At 43.5% G+C, this 19,683-nt stretch overlaps 1 protein-coding gene across 2 annotated transcripts in view; it reads left to right on the top strand.

The window, feature by feature from the left end:
* The window catches only part of KCNAB1 (potassium voltage-gated channel subfamily A regulatory beta subunit 1), a 188,076-nt gene extending 170,125 nt beyond the window's left edge, over nt 1-17,951 (top strand). For both annotated transcript variants that reach the window (XM_081911260.1, XM_081911261.1), the window contains exons 9-14: nt 1,152-1,237; nt 3,073-3,193; nt 6,991-7,085; nt 8,875-8,995; nt 13,887-13,975; nt 14,181-17,951. In XM_081911260.1, coding sequence (XP_081767386.1) covers nt 1,152-1,237; nt 3,073-3,193; nt 6,991-7,085; nt 8,875-8,995; nt 13,887-13,975; nt 14,181-14,270 — 602 coding nt within the window. In that variant the 3' untranslated portion in view covers nt 14,271-17,951. The remainder of the gene's footprint in view (nt 1-1,151; nt 1,238-3,072; nt 3,194-6,990; nt 7,086-8,874; nt 8,996-13,886; nt 13,976-14,180) is intronic.
* The last annotated feature ends 1,732 nt before the right edge of the window (nt 17,952-19,683 follow it).

Below are 19,683 nucleotides of genomic sequence, written 5' to 3'. Positions count from 1 at the left end.
TTTTGACTCTAGTTGCCTCAACAACATGTAGGTTGTCAGACATGTACAGTGGTGCCTTGCAAGATGAAAATAATTCGTTCTGCGAGTCTTTTCGTCTCGCGATGTTTTTCGTCTTGCGAAGCACGGTCCGTCGCAACTGCGCCTCTTCAAGCGGCTTTAGGAAAAAAGCGAACAAACTCGCAAGGCGTTTTCGTCTTGCGAAGCAAGTCCATAGCGAAATTCATCTTGCGAAGCGACGCAAAAACCGAAAAACCCTTTCGTCTTGCGCGTTTTTCATTTTGCGAGGAATTCATCTTGCGGGGCACCACTGTATATGGTTGCATATTCTCATAGTAAGTCTTCAAATTCTGTGAGGGATATGTTCTGGGGATCAACCTAAAGTCAAAATCATGTACAGTGGTACCTCTGGTCATGAACGGGATCCCTTCTGGAGGCCTGTTCGCAACATGAAAAGCCCGCAACCTGAAGCGCCGTATCTGCGCGGGTGTGCAGCACGATTTGGCGCTTGTGCAAAGCGTGATCTAGCACTTCTGCGCATGCGCGAGCAGCAAAACCTGGAAGTAACCCTTCCCAGTACTTCTGGGTCGCCGCAGGATGCAACTTGAAAAAACGTATCATGAGGCAAACGTAACATGCGGTATGACTGTGTAGTCAAAACCCAGTGGGCTCAGTGGTGGAAGGGTTTGCCAAGGTCATTTATCCCTGGAACCCCACCTCTTTTAATATTTTTTAAAATATTATTTTGCCATGTTCATAAAGTTGAATGCGCACAGGTTAAATGCGCATAAGGTGGGGTGTTACTGTACACTATTGCGTAAAATGTAAGAACATTCATACCACCTGAATACGTAAAGGGGGGAGCCTTTTCTTCCACGGTTACTTTTGATGCGCAACGCATAAAAGAGGCAAACTTATAAATGCAGGATTGAAAGTTGGACTCTAACCTTTGTAGCATTAGTTGCAGGCTGACGTATGTAAAGAGAAATAAGAAAAGGCCAACTTTCTTTTTAGGGAGGATTGCTAAGTGTACGACCTTGTTGCATCTCTCTCTCACACACACACCCTTGGTCCCAATTGCATATGTCTGCTAACCACCTTGCTTGCAATTGCATATGATATGGTTCTGTTCTCTCTCTCTCTTTCCAATTTAGAAATTGTCCGGGCGATGACTCACGTGATAAACCAGGGCATGGCCATGTACTGGGGAACTTCCCGATGGAGTGCCATGGAAATAATGGTAAGGTAGCTTTGCGAGAGGATCCAGCGTTATTAGAGCTGCAAGCCTTGAAACAGTGCCAGGTGTGATGTGTGGAATTGCCATGCTCTGCTCCCTCGTTTTTTATGGGGCATCCACACAGTGCCATCGTCCAATCATTGCCTTCCTGTATTTTCCTTCCGATTCTTCAGTCTTTTCCCAGGCTCCGAAAAGTCTAGCTTTTTTAGAAGAAGAGAAGAACATAGCTGGTAGAGACACCCCTAGCACTTCTCTTCCATATTATTATTATTATTATTATTATTATTATTATTATTATTATTATTATTATTATTAAAAAGGTTGGCGTTTTGATGTGTGCAGTTAAATACTAAGACAGTAACCCTTTTGCCAAAACCAATTGCCCGCTCAGCACACCTTTGCTATTGCTTTTTCACTCCTGTTATCACTTAAGTTTTATTTATGCTAAAATCTCTTAAGCACGGGTCCATCTATATATGTTTTAAAAGCTCAGCAATAGCTCCATAACACATTTTAAAATAATTTTTTAAAAACAAATTGACTCCCTACTGCTTTCCTACTCGCTCTCATTTTAGTGCATTTTTCTCTAGATAAGTGCTTCCAATCTGCACTTCCAGTCCAAATGTTAAAAACTTGGGGGGGGGGTTAAAAAAATGTTTTGTGTTCAGCAATGGGCAATCGAGCTTGAATCTATAAGGACATGGATGCATAAGCACTTAGCACTAATTCAATATTTGGTTATTATTTTTAAGCATCACTTTAGACAGACAGACAGAAGACTGCCCAAGTAAATTGGAAAATAGCATTTCCCACCCTCAGCAGCTGTGCTGTGCTCATTGGGACATTATTATTATTATTATTATTATTATTATTATTATTATTATTTACAGGGACTCAAGGAACTTACCAGCATGGGCGCACAGTAAAAGCACAATGCCCCTAACAGTACAAAAGGCAATCTGAAAACCAGCTTACAGCGGGAAAAGCATCCATTAGGAGTGTTTGTGTTCCTGGTTCCTCTGTTTTCTAAACCACTTAGAAGTCTATTTTGGCACTAAGCAGTATATTAATTAATTAATTAATTAATTAATCAGTCAGAGTAAGTTGTGGTAGCAGCAGCTCTAGGAGCCCCCTACTTGGAAGCAATCCAAAATTCGACAGTCCACAACCCCTTTCGCTGTGGTAGGTAGTGTGATCATTGGTGGGGTGGGGTGGGGGGTGGATAGGAATCTCGAAAGAATTGATGAAATCCACATAGACATGCATATAAGAAAAATAATTCAAGAGAAGAAAAGTTGTGTTTGTGGTACAGGCAGGTGCTTTTAAGTGATGCCTTGTCGCAAGCTGGACAGAAGATGTTCCCTGTCATTTGCACCTTTTTAAAGTACAGTCGTACCTTGGTTCTCGAATGGAATCCGGTCCGGAAATCCGTTTGACGTCCAAAAACGTTTGAAAACCAAGGCGCAGCTTTTGATTGGCTGCAGGAGCTTCCTGCACTGAATCAGAAGCCGTGGAAGCCGTGTCGGACGTTTGGCTTACAAAAATCATTCTCAAACCTCACTTCCAGGTTTGTGGCGTTTGGGAGCCAAAACCTTCGACTCACAAGGCATTCGAGAATCAAGGTACGACTGTAATTGTACTTTTTTTTTAAAAAAGGGCTTCCAGTTAATATGATGTTCTTTTAATCAATTTGTTCAAATGTATTAAACATTGAAACCCTAATAAAACATCTGTATTGTGCACTGTCTTGGAAAGAGTTGATTTGATTAATGCTCTGTCATTTCTCCCAGGAGAACTCTCCGCTAATGTGGTATTCTTTTTTTGCTGACTCTCCACAGGAAGCCTATTCTGTAGCGAGGCAGTTTAATATGATTCCACCCGTGTGCGAACAAGCAGAATACCACCTTTTCCAAAGAGAGAAAGTAGAGGTTCAGTTGCCGGAACTGTATCACAAGATAGGTAATGTCAGAAAGGCTGCATTGTTAATATTCGCGAGGGAATGAGGAACAAATCATTTCTATGCAAAAGGTGTCTGCTCGGAAAATATTTCATAGCCCCTGCTGTTCAATAATTATCGGAGGTGCAATTAGTCTCTTGCCAGCAGCAATTATCCCTGTGCGAAGAGGTAAGTGACAGCATGTCTGCCAGGCTTCTTCGATGGCTTTCCTCTGTAATTTATTATTATAATAAATATAGTGTCATCAGAACCCTATATAGCAGGTCCATAGTTGTGCATGGTGTCAGGCTAAAGAAGCAGAATGCTTAACTACAGTGTTCTAGTATGTTCCTTCCCCACACCAAAAAGTGCCATGAGCTGCAATCCTAAGAACACTTACTAGGGAGAAAGCCTCTTTAAAAATAGTAGAGTTTACTTCCAAGTAGGTAAAAAGATAAAGGATCCCTGGACAGTTAAGTCTGGTCAAAGGCGACTATGGAGTTGTGGCGCTCATCTCGCTTTCAGGCCGAGGGAGCCGACGTTTGTCCACAGACAGCTTTCCGGGTCATGTGGCCAGCATGACTAAACCGCTTCTGGTGCAATGGAACACCACGATGGAAACCAGAGCGCACAGAAATGCTGTTTACCTTCCCGCTGGAGCCATACCTATTTATCTACTTGCATTGGTGTGCTTTCGAACTGCTAGGTTGGCATAAGCTGGGACAGAAGAGCAGGAGCTCACCCCGTCATGTGGAATCGAACCGCCAACCCTCTGATCAGCAAGCCCAAGAGGCTAGGTGGTTTAGACCAGGGATCAGCAAACTTTTTCAGCAGGGGGCATTTTAAATAAAAGCACACATTCTACTCATGTAAAAACACCAGGCAGGCCCCACAAATCACCCAGAGATGCATTTTAAATAAAAGGACACATTCTACTCATGTAAAAACAAGCTGATTCCCGGACCATCTGCGGGCTGGATTTAGAAGGCGATTGGGCCTTAGTTTGCCTACCCATGGTTTAGACCACCGCGCCACCCACAGCCACATCCAAGTAAATATGGGGAGTCCCACAGTGGCACAATGGGTCAAAGCATCTGGCTAGTAACCAGAATTTTGGTGGTTCAAGCTCACCCAGGAACATCAGTGGGCAGGATTCCTGGATTGCTTGGGGTTGGACTAGATGAACCCTGGGGTCTCTTCCAACTCTTACAGTTCTGTGGTTCAGTGCAGAGAAATACACAGAGTACTACCCTAGACATCTCTCCTGCTCCTTCAGACCTGGGTATGGAATGTGTGTGATCACTGCTTCACTGTCATGAGCTGGAATAGCTCAGTCGGTAGAGCATAAGACTCTTAATCTCAGGGTTGTGGGTTCAAGCCCCATATTGGGCAAAAGATCCCAGCATTGCAGAGGGTTAGACTAGATGACCCTCGTTGTCCCTTCCAACTCTATAATTCTATGATTCAGCTGTGTCACCAGGGATGGATGTCATCTACCAGTTTCCAGTCTACAAGTTTCTCATTTGTCCAGTGGCCTAGGACTCACGTACCTACGGGACCGCCTCTCCTGGTATGCCCCGCAGAGGACCTTAAGGTCCACAAAGGACAACATTTTGGAGGTCCCAAGTCACAAGGTGGTTAGATTGGTCTCCACTAGGGCCAGGGTCTTTTCAGTACTGGCCCCGACTTGATGGAACGCTCTGTCACAGGAGACTAGGGCCCTGCAGGACTTGACATCTTTCCGCAGGGCCTGCAAGACAGAGCTGTTCTGCCTGGCCTTTGGTTTGGACTTAGTCTGACCCTTATGTTGCCCTCCCCTTATGGGCTTGATCTATCGGCTACTTTTAAAATGAGGCTGCATTTTAAATTGCATTTTAACCTGTATTTTAAATTGGTTTTTCTCCCCCTATTATGTTTTTACTGTGATTTTATTGGTGTTACCTGGCCTGAGCAGGTTATCTGGCCGGGGAGGGCGGGGTATAAATAAAATATATTATTATTACTATTATTACTATTAAATTCAGTCTGCAGCAATTTGCTAATCTTTTTTAAAATCCTCATAAACAAACATTCATCAGCATTTTAGTGCAGTTTTGACTCATGTGCACTTTTTTGCAAGCAATTTTCCCTAAAATAATGCATTTTTGTGTGGCTTTACCCCTACAAATGTATTCGTTATTAATAGCATACTTTACTCTATGCATTTTAGGAAACATGGCTGTCACTCTGGAAAAAGGTCCTGGAGATGCACTCTCCCACATTCCCCCTCCGCTATGCCAGTGCCAATGAGCTGTATCTAGGAAACTCATGAGCAGAGCATGAGGCAATAGGCTCTGGTATTAATTTACAAGGCCCTTAATAACTTGGGCCCAGGGACCACCTAATCCCTAATATCCCTGCCCAGTTATTGAAGTCTTCAATGTTAGCAGTCCCCCATGGCTCAGATGTGCATCTCAGATGCTTCAGAAGCCATGCATTATTGTTGTGGGTCCAATTTTATGGAACAATCTTCCAGCTGAGGTCAGACAGCACCTCCCACCACCTCCTGTGCAGCTTCTAGCTCCTACTGAAGACTTTATTATTATTATTCCAGCAGGCATTTTATCTTGGAGTCTGATTTTATAGTTTAAAATGATGTTTCCATTTTCTGTATTGTATTTCTTCTACACCACTCACAAGTCCAGCAATATGGAAATTGTTTAAATCACTAAAAAAAATAAAAATAGTTCTCTCCCATTGTTGTTTCCCAGCAACTAATATTCACTGCCTTTCAAGAGAGGCAGTGAATCATTCAATCTTCATGATTCAGTCTTCATGATTGACAGCCGCCAGCAGACCCACCCTCCTCCACGAATTTGCCTTCTTCCCTTCCGAAAGCCGTCTGAGTTTGCATCCATCGCAATGTCCCGTGCCGATGAATTTCATGTTTTAATTATGCTTTGGGGGAAGAATTGCTTGTTTCTGCCTCTCCTGAACCTCCTGCCAATCAGTTTCACTCGGGGGCAGCTTGCCCAGCAATGGAGTCGCTGTCGCTTACCAAGCAGTAGAAGCTGTGCAAAGGCTGCTGTGGGAATACTGAATCAGCTTTGCTGGGGAATCCACACAAGAAACAGCCTTCATCCCTCTCCCTCCCTCTCCCAGTAAAGCAGCACTGGTCTCACTGTCAGGAATCTGCTATGGTTCTGCCCACTAAGCAATGGTTCCATTGAATGCTCCCAATTTCTATTATTATGAAGGAGGGAGGAAAACACCTCTCTTTCTCTACACCATCTGTAATTTTATAAAACTCTATCATGTTGCCTCCGGCCCTCCAGCCCCTGGAAGCCCAGTCTTCTGTTTTTCTAAATTGTAAAGGCCAAATGATGTAGTTTTTCCTCATAGCAAAGGTACTTTGGTCATTTGTGGTATATATTTGCTTTTATTTGCTTATGTAATCCATAACACACATGTTTTTTGTGTGTGTGTGTGTGTGTGTGTGTGTGAGAGAGAGAGAGAGAGAGAGAGAGAGAGAGAGAGAGAGAGGTGACTATAGGATCTTGTTAACATTACAGTGGTACCTCGGGTTAAGTACTTCATTCCTTCCGGAGGTCTGTTCTTAACCTGAAACTGTTCTTAACCTGAAGCACCACTTTAGCTAATGGGGCCTGCTGCCACGCTGCCGGAGCACGATTTCTGTTCTCATCCTGAAGCAAAGTTCTTAACCCGAGGTACTATTTCTGGGTTAGCGGAGTCTGTAACCTGAAGCGTCTGTAATCTGAAGCATATGTAACCCGGGGTACTACTGTATCTCAGTGTTATCTCTTGTCTGATTGTTCTGCAGGAGTTGGAGCAATGACGTGGTCCCCTCTCGCCTGTGGGATTGTCTCAGGGAAATACGCCAATGGAATTCCCGAAAGCTCAAGGGCTTCTTTGAAGGTATTTTCCCCATGCTAACCACTTCTACGGCCTGTGCTCTAGAGAAACGTCTTTTCTGAGCTCAGGATGGTAGGTGAAAAGTGTGAAGGTGCACATGTTTGAATGAGGGAAAGAATTTCCCCTGAGATCTGCAAGTAAAGGGCGGTATACAAATTTAATAAATAGCAATAATAATAATTCCCTTGGCAATCAAGATTTCAGCATTAATGAGAACATTGTTGCTGAGCTCTACGCCCAGTATGACTAGCATGAGATGCAAGCCTATCCCATTGCTTGCCATTTTGATTTTATTCACAAAGTGGATGGAGATTCTGATTTCATTAAGTATTCTTGGAGAACATCCAAGTGGTCTGTTACATACATATTTCCATGTTATCTCTTCTTGCTTCCCTGATTATTAAGATTCTTGGTGTGTGGCTAGATAAGAAGACATGATAGGCTTTCACTGCGCAAGAGGTGGAGGAGACCTAGAGACAGTTTAAACTTTTCCATGGCTGTGCGTCTTTGCACCAGACTGGGATGCAATTGAACAGTTGGCCAGCTGTGTGCTGCTTCACATTTTTGCCCCTCACACCATCCATCACTTGCCCATGGCCCCCAATGGTTGCCCACAAGGGAATGAATGCATCTCTCAGGCTGAAAAAGGTTTCCCAGCCTCGGTATATATACTGAAGACCAACAGATGTACCTCCACAGCCTTTAGTCTGCTCTGAAACACTTAGATCAGTGTTTCCGTTCCTGGCGTTATTGATTAAATCAAGCTGGCATGTCAGCCACAAATTGTATCCAGAATTGCTTCTAAGCCTTTTTAAAGGAAACTTAACAAGGACATATTGACATGAATTGCCCAGACACATTGACTGGCTGCTGCTGCAGCCTGTTTTAGTATAGCCTGTTATCTGTGACATACTGTCACTGTTGCCAACCCACCCACCCCCATGCCCCTCACAGCAACCTTGTTTGACATTTTGAAGGATGGCAGCACACTGAAATCATTGCGGTATGTTTGAAAGCAATCATCAAAGCTCCACATGTTTAAGGGAAATGGATTTGTCCAGCACTAGAGATTGGCTGCCTAAGGATAACTGAGTTTGTGTTTGCTTGCTGGCTCTGCGAGTGAGAGCCAGGAGCTCATTTCTCCCCCGTTTCTCTCCAGAGTGTAGCATTCATAAACTCACTGAGCTCCTTCTTTCAACCAGAGAGCACTAAAACATTGGAAAACAAGTACTCCCAAGAGAAGGCACTCCTTGAGTTGGCCAATATGTCATACCAGAGGCAGCTGCAGCCCAGTTTCCCATCCTTCTGCCATAATGTTTAGTGTTCACTGCATGTGCTCAAGCTATCGCATATCACACTGCACCCCTGCCGCTGCTGATGGGGAAATGCTACTCGATGGCCTCAGCTTACACAGTGAGTTGCCAGCACCCTTGGCAGTTGTGACATAGAGAGTGGCTCTAACAGTGCAGCGCATGATTTAAACTGCAAGGTTCATGTTATGTACTGAAGTTCTCACCCTGGGCCAGCAGGGCGATACTGTAGATAGTTATGCAAATAAGTGATTGAAAGTGACGTTCAGTGATTGGATAGTTTTAGAAAATTGTTACAGTTACGTTGTACTGGAGCTCTATATAAGCAGGCTGACTGAACCCTTCAGTTCAGTTCTGTTCTGGCCTGTGAATAAACAAGAGCTGTTTGAAGAATCGCTGTGTCGTCTGATATGTTCACCCACAACTTAACAGTTCTAAGGTTTGTCTTCCTTTTAACATCTTGTTGTCTTCTGTTTCCCCAGTGCTATCAGTGGCTAAAGGAGAAGATTGTGAGCGAGGAAGGGAGAAAACAGCAGTCGAAGCTGAAAGATCTCTTCCCCATTGCTGAACGCCTCGGATGCACCCTACCTCAGCTGGCTGTTGGTGAGTGATTCTGGGAGTCCTCCCCCCTCTGGGCACCTCCAGATGTCTTTTGCATTGTGTTTTCATAACTATTCGTATTCATGATGCTATCAGCGAAGTCAGACACAACTCCGCATTCAATACTGTTTGTGCCTGCTCGGGTTTTGGGGTAGTCACACTGCTTCACTTCCAATCAGTGCATATCGTGTAACTTTCTGCTGAAGTCCTATAACTTTTCATACCACAAATGTTGGGTGGGGTGGGGTGGAGAATCCCTCTTTGGTTGCAGTATAGCCCCTTAATCCACCACAAATGAAAGCACATCAAAGTGCAAGTAGATAAATAGGTACCGCTCCGGCGGGAAGGTAAACGGCATTCCCGTGCACTGCTCTGGTTCGCCAGAAGCGGCTTAGTCATGCTGGCCACATGACCCGGAAGCTGTACGCCGGCTCCCTCGGCCAGTAAAGCGAGATGAGCGCCGCAACCCCAGAGTCATCCGCAACTGGACCTAATGGTCAGGGGTCCCTTTACCTTTACCTTTAATGGACTATTATTATGTCAAGAATACATAGACAAATACACCCCCCAAGAAACCTATATCATTAGTGATGTTCAGTTGGGCTGGCACTGTGAGCTACTTGCGGTGCAAAGGAGGTACTTATCCAGTGCCTTTTTTGAAAGTTGGTTGCAGTAGTCTTCAATAGCTAATTTTATTTGTGCATTTATCTAAATCATTTCCAGACTGCTTTTCCAAAGCTGAGGGTGGCATAAAGAAACAACACCCAACTTAATCAAGCTTCTTATGATCAATTAAGGTTCATAGGAAGCTATCATATACAGTCGTACCTTGGTTTTCGAATGTGTTCCAGAAGTCCGTTCGGCTTCCAAAAAAATGTTCGGAAACTGCAACACTCACTTTCAAGTTTTAATCATTCGGGAGCCGAAATATATGAGTACCAAGGCGTTCAATAACCAAGGTATGACTGTACTGAGTTCTTTGGACCATCTAGGTCTGTATTGACCCAAAGTGGCTGGGGACACCCAGCCAGATGGGCGGGGTATGTATGTATAAATAAATTATTATTATTATTATTATTATTATTATTATTATTATTATTATTATTATTATTATTTAGCATTTCAGACAGAGTTCTCTCCCAGCCCTATTTAGAGATGCATACCAAGTAATGAGCCTAAGACCTTTTGCTCTACCACTGAACCATACCGCTTTTCATATGACTTTCAGCTGGTTTATGGTTATTGATTACATATATTTATTTAAGGGGTAAAAACCATATTTCTGAAGTAGGAAGCGTACGTGTTTCTAGGTAATGTGCACCACATTGTCATAGCAAGCATAATCTGAGAAGGTCCCTAATATATGAAGGAAAAGGGGATATGCTCTTTTAAGGCAGTACTTGCCTTAAAAATATTTTTTAAAAAAAAAAAAAAACCTGCTGGCTGATTAAATTAGGGACACTATTTGGCTGATTAAAAGGGTTCAATCAAATAATCATTAACAAATTAAACATTAATTAATTGCAACCCTGATTAAAACAAACTGAGTGTACCATGAAATCCTAAGGAACAGATGCAGCATCCCTTTGGGAAAGAGGCTAAAAGACTTGCCAGCAAAGGGGGAAAGCTATGGGGGTCTTCCAGATGTTGTTGGACAACTGTACCCATCGTCACTGACCATTGGCTATGTTGGCTGGGGCTGATGGGAGTTGAAGTTCCACATCTGGCAGGAACCACGTCAACTACCCCTGATTTAAAAGGAAGTCCTTTCAAAACACTAGGACAGTTCACAGTTAGGGCAATAAAGATAAATCTCCTTGTAACTGAGATACACAAAGCAGAATCAGATTAGATAACAGCTTCTGGCAGGGGATAACTGTTCTTCTCATATTTGCAAAGGACGTTGCCATGACTGGCAGAGGCAAGATAGTGTACTGATTTAGATTTGGGTTTTTCAGGCTGAAGTGGGACACACACTGGCCCCTGGTCCCTCACTGATTCTCAGCACAGGTGTTCTCAGCTCCTGTGGTTTTGCGCTTGCAAGTAGGGATGGGCCAATCTGTCCATTTTTGTTCCTCTCACTTTCCAAATTTAATCAGTTCTCCACACTTCCACATCAGTTTGCAATTCAAATAAAAGTCCTTGTGAAATTTCGTCTCCATTTTAGTGAATTCAATCTAATGCACATGTATTTGCTTCCAGTTTTGCCAAATTCACACCTTTTTTTGCAAAGCTGCTTTCCGCAACATAATTCAATTTTATGGCATTTTTTCCACTGATTTGTGCATTTTTATGTACATGCATTTTTGTATGTGTTACTTGACTTGATAACTGCATTGCAAAATTCAAAGAATTGCGAAATTTGAAGATTGCTTTTGTTTTAGTACACACCTTGTTTCGGGCAGCACAAATTAGGTAAGTTTACCTAAAAAATGTTAACTGGATCAAACTTCTCCCTGATTTCCACTTGCAAGTCCCTCCCAATATGGATGCAAGCCAAATCTTCAGGTGACCCACGGAGACCTAGCAGGGAATGAATGTATGATACTGCCTTATACTGAATCAGGACATTGCTCCATGTAGCCCAGTGCTGTTTATTCTAGCAGTAGATCTCCTGGGGCTCTCAGGCAGATATATCCTCTGACTCTGAGACCCTTTTGATTGGAGATGCCAAGGACCAAGCCTGGGATCTTCTGCCAGAAAAGAAATGCTCTACCCCTGACCTGTGATTTATCCCCTAATTTCCTTCCGCCTGCTGCTGCAGTAAAAATGCTGTCTTTTCCAGGATGCCTATTGTTTTACCCAACAATACAGCAAGCCTGGTTATGGAATGCAAATATTTACAAAGTCATCCAAATACCTTGTCGCATACTGGATACAGCTACTGACTGCATTATCTTTGGGGGTAGGAAGAATAGCTGTTTTTATGGACGACAGCAACAAAGTTGGGCTAGCGATTACTATGAAATAATCATGAGCAGGACTGGATTTTCCCCCCTTTAATCTTTTTTTTTTCCTTTTCCCCTAGCACAGTTCCCTCCCAACAGCTGTGTAGCCCTGATTGACTCAGGCTGCGAAAATAGAGCTAACACAGCGCAGAAATTCGAGAGAGACCATTAATCATGTTTAACTGTGCTGTCTCGTTCTTGCCTTGCCAAAGACACGATTTAAATGTTTCACAGGGATGATGGGGTGGGAGATAAATGGTCCGATGAAGTTCAAATATCACTTCTGGCCCTGGCAGATGACTTTTCAAAAAATCAGCTAATACGTTCAGTGCAGGAATAAGTTTAAAACAAAACAATCCAGATTCTGTAGCAGCCAGCAAGATGGGGCAGTGCTGGTTACCCGGCTTCCAAATGCTGAGGTCACTGCTGGTACCTGAGAGGGGCGAGACACTAGGGAGGCAGGCATGGTGTGGACACAGAGGTAAAGCTAATTCCCTGCTCCTGCCATAGCACCTGCACCGCACCAGCCTGCCCATCAACTCACCCACCATCTCTTTCTGTCAGTTACCAGAAGTGTCCTCCACATTGGGAAACCAGGTAAGCAATGTGACCCGATCCCACTTCTCGGGCTGCTGCCTATGTAAGCCATGAAGCGCTCCTCACAATTTTGCAAACCAGCAAAGGAACAAGCTTCTCGTCATCTGCAACTGGGGAGAAAGCAAAGGCAGTACGTGATGACAATGGAGATTCCCCAGAAGTCAGTAGCCCAAAGTGGCTGCACAGAATAGGTTTTAATTCACCTCAGCACCATCGCCTGTGTGCTCCTAATTTCATTTATTTTGTTGCTCTGCCTGCTTTTTGCTTCTGGCTCTACCTACCTCTGACATGTGGCCCTTGGAAAAGCTGCCTAGAAAGGGAATGTGGCCCTGGAGCTGAAAAGGTGTCCTGTCACAGTGCGGAATGTCCAGAGGGCAGAATTAAGTGTATTGTCAAAAGTAGACTTACAAGTTAGGAAAAGGCAGGTCTGTCAGTTGTAGGTCCCTCAGCTACTTCTAGCCATGCACTCGCTGAGGCTGTTGCAGCAACAGAGAGGCCTCAGGTTATGTATTTTCCCCACCTGAGCTACACACAAGCAGGTGAAGACTTTGTCAGTGTGCAACATGTTTCTGCTCCTCTCTCTTCAATCCTCTTCTGGTCCTGGAAGACAGCAGAGCAGGAGAGATGTGGGCAGAAGAAGGTGGTGTGGAAGACCTTGACTCTACAGCAGCCTGATCTATCTCTTCCTGCACCTGTTCTTCATTCTTCAATGCTGCAGCTTCTCCTGCCTCTGACTCTCGTCTCCTGGCTGTTACAGGTTCCCCCAGGTCACTGACCCAAGTCAGTCTGCAACACCCCATTCTCCCAATGTCCTCTCCTCTGTACACAGTGATCACTCTTCAGTGTCTAGCCCAGGGGTCAGCAAACTTTTTCAGCAGGGGGCCGGTCCACTATCCATCAGACCTTGTGGGGGGCTTGACTATATGGGGGGGGGATGAACAAATTCCTATGCCCCACAAATAACCTAGAGATGCATTTTAAATAAAAGGGCACATTCTACTCATGTAAAAACACGTTGATTCCCGGACCGTCCGCAGGCCGGATTTAGAAGGCAGTTGGGTCGGATCCAGGCCCCGGGCCTTAGTTTGCCTACCCATGATCTAGCCTGTCTCTGACAGGTCCCTGCAATAGAGATTGCAAATGGGGCATAAGCAAGTTTTGTTTGTAGCCAAATGCCACATAATTTCTTTTCTTATCACAGCGGTGTTAAACCCCAAAAACCTATCTGGAAAAATGTCTGAATGATAAGGTCTTAACCACTGCATGAGATAAGCCTCTGAACTAAGGTTGCTCACCAGCATCAACCGATACCAGCCCTAACACAGCCATGGCCTTTTCTGTCTTCCCAGCATGGTGTTTACGTAACGAGGGTGTGAGCTCTGTCCTCTTAGGATCTTCCAATCCGGAGCAGCTAATAGAGAATCTTGGTGCCATACAGGCAAGTACAAAATGCTTTGTGATGAGCCGAAGCAAATGGATGATCAAAATAGGCAAATTTATTCAAATGTATGTAAGTTCTGAACACAGTGCATAACCTATCTTTACCTGCATTCCTTTGGAGTAAAATGTCATTTTTGTTTTAATTGGTGAACTGAAGGCACGTAATGATCCTGAAAGTATCCTGCCCACTTTTATGCTTACAGGTTCTTCCGAAGATGACGTCCCACATTGTGAACGAGATTGATAACATCTTGGGGAACAAACCTTACAGCAAGAAGGACTACAGATCCTAATGCATTGCATGATTAAACTGGACTGCATGGCTAAAATAGCGCTCTGTACTTAGTACAGTACCAAGTCAATAATATCCTGATTAGAATTATTCGGCAGTCTCTGTTGTTTTCTAGATTCTCCAAGGCGGCGTGCTGCGCCGGGATCCAAAAGCACAGCCGATCTCTCTTTACAGCTGAGATTGCCTTTGCTTTTTTGCTTCTTCTTCTTTTTTACTACAGTCAGATCTCCTGCACAAGCCCTGTTGAAACGAATGAGATCATGCAGGGCATTGTGCGCTAGCATTCATTTCCGCAGAGTTTGTGCACAACTTTTCCCCGGGTCGTGCCCGCTCCCTGTTGACCCTTATTATCCTCTCGGCACTTCCCATTTATGCAGTGAAAATACACATTGTAAAGAAACAATAAAAGATTTCTTCTAAGCTTTAGTTACTTGGAAATTAGAAGAAGGATGTACAGATATATTTTTTCAACGAACACAAAAGCCAGATACAGGTATAGGTCAAAGACGCATATCAGGCAATTTCAAGCATAAAAATTCTTCGAGCTATCTTGAAGATGAGTAAGCTTGGGTGTGTTTTTTCCCATTTGCATTTTTTTATGCTGAATCTGAGTTCTAGGGTACTAGCCTAGTTTGGACTTTGCTTAGGGGAGTACGGGCTGTCCATTTAAAGGCAGAAAATAAAAGAATTACAGAGGATGGCATCTTTGCCCGCCAGTTATTTTAGGATTTCAGAGGCAGGTTGTATATGGTAGCTCCAGATTCACTGGGGGGTGGGGAATGGACATGATCCACCCAAAGCTAAGCAACCATTGGCTACACTTCTTTGCACACTTACCAGGGAGTATGTAAGCCCTATTGAATACCCTGGGATTTAATTCCAAGGAAAAGTGCACAGGATTGAATGCATATGCTTCACACTCCCCATTTGGGAGGTGGGGAGGCTTCACAGTGCTTAAATTAAGCTGGATTGTAGCCATTAGCTTTACTGCATTTAAAAATAAAAAGAGTAAAGGTTGTAGTTCTATCACCTGCTTAAAGCAGAGGTGGTTTACCTTCGGCTCTCCAGATGTTGCTGGAAAACCACACCCATTTATCCTTAACTGCTGGCCATAGTGGTTGATAGGAGCTGGGAGTCCAAAAACATCTGGAGAGGGCCACATGTTCCCCCCTAGAGGTTTGCACCTTCAGAACAGAGGTCCCCCCCCCCACCTGAGTCAACGTGCTTAGGATCAGGCTGAAAGAGGCTAGGCTAGGCAAGTAAAATTCACACAATCATTTTGCTGCTGCAAAAACGGAAATAAAAAATGCCACAATTTAATGCTGTTTTATTAGAACCTGCTTTACTTTTGGCAGCTTGTAGACGTAGTTACTGCAACTTTGATTACTTAAACTTAACTAATATAATGTATAATAAATGTACAAAATGTTCAGAGTTGTACAATTTTCTGAAGGTGTATTGGAAAGGGTTTCATTTCCCCTTTTGTACCTCCATCGAAAAGCCTGATGCAGTTTGTAAGCACTTCATCACAGTTTAATGGATCCCAGGAAATGTTTTTGTTTGCCCAACCTCCTCTGCCTTTTCTCACTTTCGTTTCCAAACTGTATTTAGGATCATCATTACATCACGGGTTTTGGTTTCCAATCCTTGTTTTGGCACATGGCAGCTGTGGTTTTCAGTGATCTTATGCTGCTTAATGGTAATTTCGCCAAGCACTGGACTGAACATGCACATGCCAGTTGCACAGGATGGCCTGTGATGGACAAGAGCATCTTGATGCAACAAGAGCATCTTTTTTTAAGTACCAGTGGTGGGACACCAAAAACATCAAGCTTTGCCAAGTGCAAATGGAAGCTGGCTGGTTTTGGCAAGCTCCTTTTGCAGTGTAGCTAGAAGTCAGCATTACTGAAAATTGCAAGTGTTGTGTGTAAATCAGCCCATAAGAATCAGCAATCAAAGAGCTAGAAAGAGTCTAGAACAGCTTTCCCCAACCTGGTGCCCTCCAATGTTTTGGAGTACAAGATCCATCTGCCCTAGGCAGCATAGCCAGGTAGAAGGCTGATCACACACTGTTCTGCTCTTGAAAGCAATCATTTGATGGGTAGGTGTTGTTGTTGGCCGTTGTTGGTCTCATTCGATGGGCAGATGATTAATACAGATAAGGAGATCTCCTCTCCCTTCTCCCCACTCCTAAACTGCCCCATTTGCATGGTTGTATTCAATTGGCAATGATCCCACAGTGATGAAATGCAGCTGTTTTGTGCCTCTTGATTTGTATATCTCTATCATATGATATGTGTATTCTAGAAATCCTCCAAACCATTGCATTTGAAAGCACCGTTTAGGAACAGCACACTCTCCCAGCTACAACCCTGTCATCTCTTACTTTCCATGAATACTTTGATTTTGTGGGCTTATCATGGACTCTTCTTTTTCTTCAATGGGCTTGGCCAACAGAAATGAGGTCTTCTCAGCTGAGATGTTTTATTACGTTTGTGGATAGGTCCACTTTTTCATGTCTAATTGAAGTCTCAAGAGTGGTTTTGAGACCCACTACTGTAAAACACTGGTGGGAAACCTGAGAGCCTACAGATCTTTGACTCTTGACTTGCATCAACCCCGGCCAGTATGGCCAGCGGATGGAGCTATTGTCCAACAAAATCTGGAGTAGCTCCTCACCTCTGTAATAAATTATATAAGTGCATACAATTGGGAGTGGAGAGGTGCCAAGGCCTTTGAGCAGGGAACACCGTATTTATATGGAAAGTACAAATATCCTTTAAGTTTACTACATCTCACTTCCACAGCATGCACTCTAAAGGACAGGCACAAACTGCAATCTGCGTACTCAGTGGGGCCTAACCCATTAGGATTGCAGCTCAAGACCCAGATCCAGAAACATACTAAATACCCACTGCTACACAATGGCTTCCTTTTTGTTGCTGTACGTTATCAGCAATAATTTCCTATTACCTAACTCTGGCACCAGATGAGTACCCTTACCCCAAAATGGTGAACAAGCATTTCATCTTTTTTGCATACGATAGCCTGTACCTGGGGCTTCTGATGTGAAACCTGTTTTCACGGATAATTGCTCTTGTTGCTAAAGGCAAATGGCCATAAAGCCAAGTTCCATATCCACAAATCTTCCAGTTCACCTGGTGGGCAGCGGTGTCATGCACATATATTCAACTCCATTCATCTGGTCTGGGTGGCAAAGCTTCAATGCACATAGTCTTTTTCTGCCTGGCACAACTTCTTCAGTTCATTTTGGCGGCACGAGCAAATCTCTTTTCATTCTTCACCAAAGATTTGCTCCGGCCGCTGCAATGAACTTACAGGGAAGTCTGGGTTAGAACATGGAACATGTACCGTCTCACAGAAAGCAGCAAAGGTGCATTTGCTCATATAGGTTGCACCATGTGTGAAGCTTAAGCTTCTGAATCGCAGCCGCCGCCTCCCACCCCTCCATCAAGCAAGGCCTTTGGATTTGAACTGTTCATCGGACAGTCCCAGCAACGGAGGTTACAGAAGGCACCGAGTTCTAAAGAACAAATATACTTTTTCCTCTTTTAATGTGTTTAATCAAAGCAATGGTCTGTGTAAATGAATTCAGCTGCTGTATACTAGGAACTGCTTTCTATTTCTGCTTGGACATAATAAAGGCATTTTATGCACCTAGCTTAATTACTTTGGATCCATTAATTTGGAGTGGTGGAGCAGGGTCGGGGAGGATAGTGGTGGAAAGCCTACATTATTAGGATTAAAATAGGACTGTATCTTTCTGATTCATTACTTTGAAAATCAATACATATTACTTTTCTTTCCCAGTAGGGATAACCACATTGCACAGAGTGCTTGATAGGAAAGAAAATGTTCATTCATCGAGAGCATTAGCTAAAGACAGATTTAAAGGGCAGTGTCTCTCATAAGATAGCAGTGACTATTAACATACGTTGATTTGAAGTATGGAATGCAGTGGGGTCGGGGGGGAGGGGGAGGTCAGGATATTTTTGATTGCCTTAGAGACACACTCTCTTCTTCGGAAGATTTATTCCAAGTTTTTCTTCATCTGAGACAGCCTACATGGCTTCACAGAAATCCTCAGGGTGTCTCTGCCCCCCCCCCAATTGTCTTCACATTTTAAGCAATTAACAAGGGTTATTCCATCACCACTGTTACAGAAAAAAGTCAGCTACTTGCTGATCGACAGCAGAAAGGATAAGAGAACAATTAAACTTAATCGACTGCTACAGCCCCAAAGTTTTTTGCCCAATGAAATCCTGACAGTTCAGTCATGCCCCGTGACATCATCATACCTGCCATATAACAATGAATTTAGCTTATTTTCAATAGTTTTGAGGATACAGCATGGCTTAAAGCAATGGTGGCCAAACATGGCCCTCCAGCTGTTTTGGGACTACAACTCCCATCATCCCTAGCTAACAGGACCAGAGGTCAGGGATGATGGGAATTGTAGTCCCCAAACAGCTGGTCACCACTGGCCGAAAGGAAGCAGAGTTTACAAAAAAGGGGGGGATGGGGTGCTGCCCAGCAGAATGAAAGATAACTTTTGCACAGAAGTGGAGAACCTGCAGCCCACCTTTCCATAAAGAAATGTTAACTGTTTGTGACCTCATGCTAGGAAAACTGTTTTGGGCATCTGGTTGACAGGCCTCATTTGCAGACTTAAATTATTAGATGACTGTTGCATGCAGTTTCATTTCAAATCCTAGGGTTCCTACTACTGGAGAAAGCCTCGCACATCCCACATGCAAAATTTCTTTAGACAGTGATTTATGCCAAATTAATATCAGTGGTCACTCCTCTTAACTGAATCATCTTTTGTTAAGCTTCTGTCCTCTTTGTTACACCTTCAATCATTGCTTCCGTTTGCTTGTTATAACATGAAGGGTAGTGTTTTTTGGGGGGGAGGATAGACAAACTACTGCATGGAACAGATTCGGGAATTGCAGTATATCAGACATATAGCATTTAGAGGTGCATACAGAAAGGGAAACATGGGACTAAACTCGAATATTCAAATTCATCTCATTTCAGTTTAGCACAGGGTGAGTTCAGTTTTAATTAAAGTAGGATGTATTTTTATGGCATGCTATTTCACTATTGGCAACTGCTGTGAATTAACAAGTCTGAACCGAATAAGATGATGGAAACTCACATTTTCAGTTTTCACCCTATGATGAGGGTGAGAATCTTTTCTGCAATGGAAGCAAGAAGGAAGGCATTCCTTACGCACAAGATAAAAGGACTGGAAAAGCCGGGCAAAGGCTGCATTCTATGCATTTTCCTAAGAGTAAGTTCAACTAAACACAGTGAAAATTTCTTTAAAGACTGCAATGAAGAGAACAGAAAACAGGACAATATCACAATGGAAGAAGCTTCAGGCTGCA

This window comes from Podarcis melisellensis, assembly GCF_964234715.1.
Source record: "Podarcis melisellensis genome assembly, chromosome: 5".
In the NCBI taxonomy this organism is placed as follows: Eukaryota; Metazoa; Chordata; class Lepidosauria; order Squamata; family Lacertidae; genus Podarcis; species Podarcis melisellensis.
Note: the sequence above shows the minus strand (reverse complement) of the source record. Positions and strands in the feature narration are given on the sequence as shown.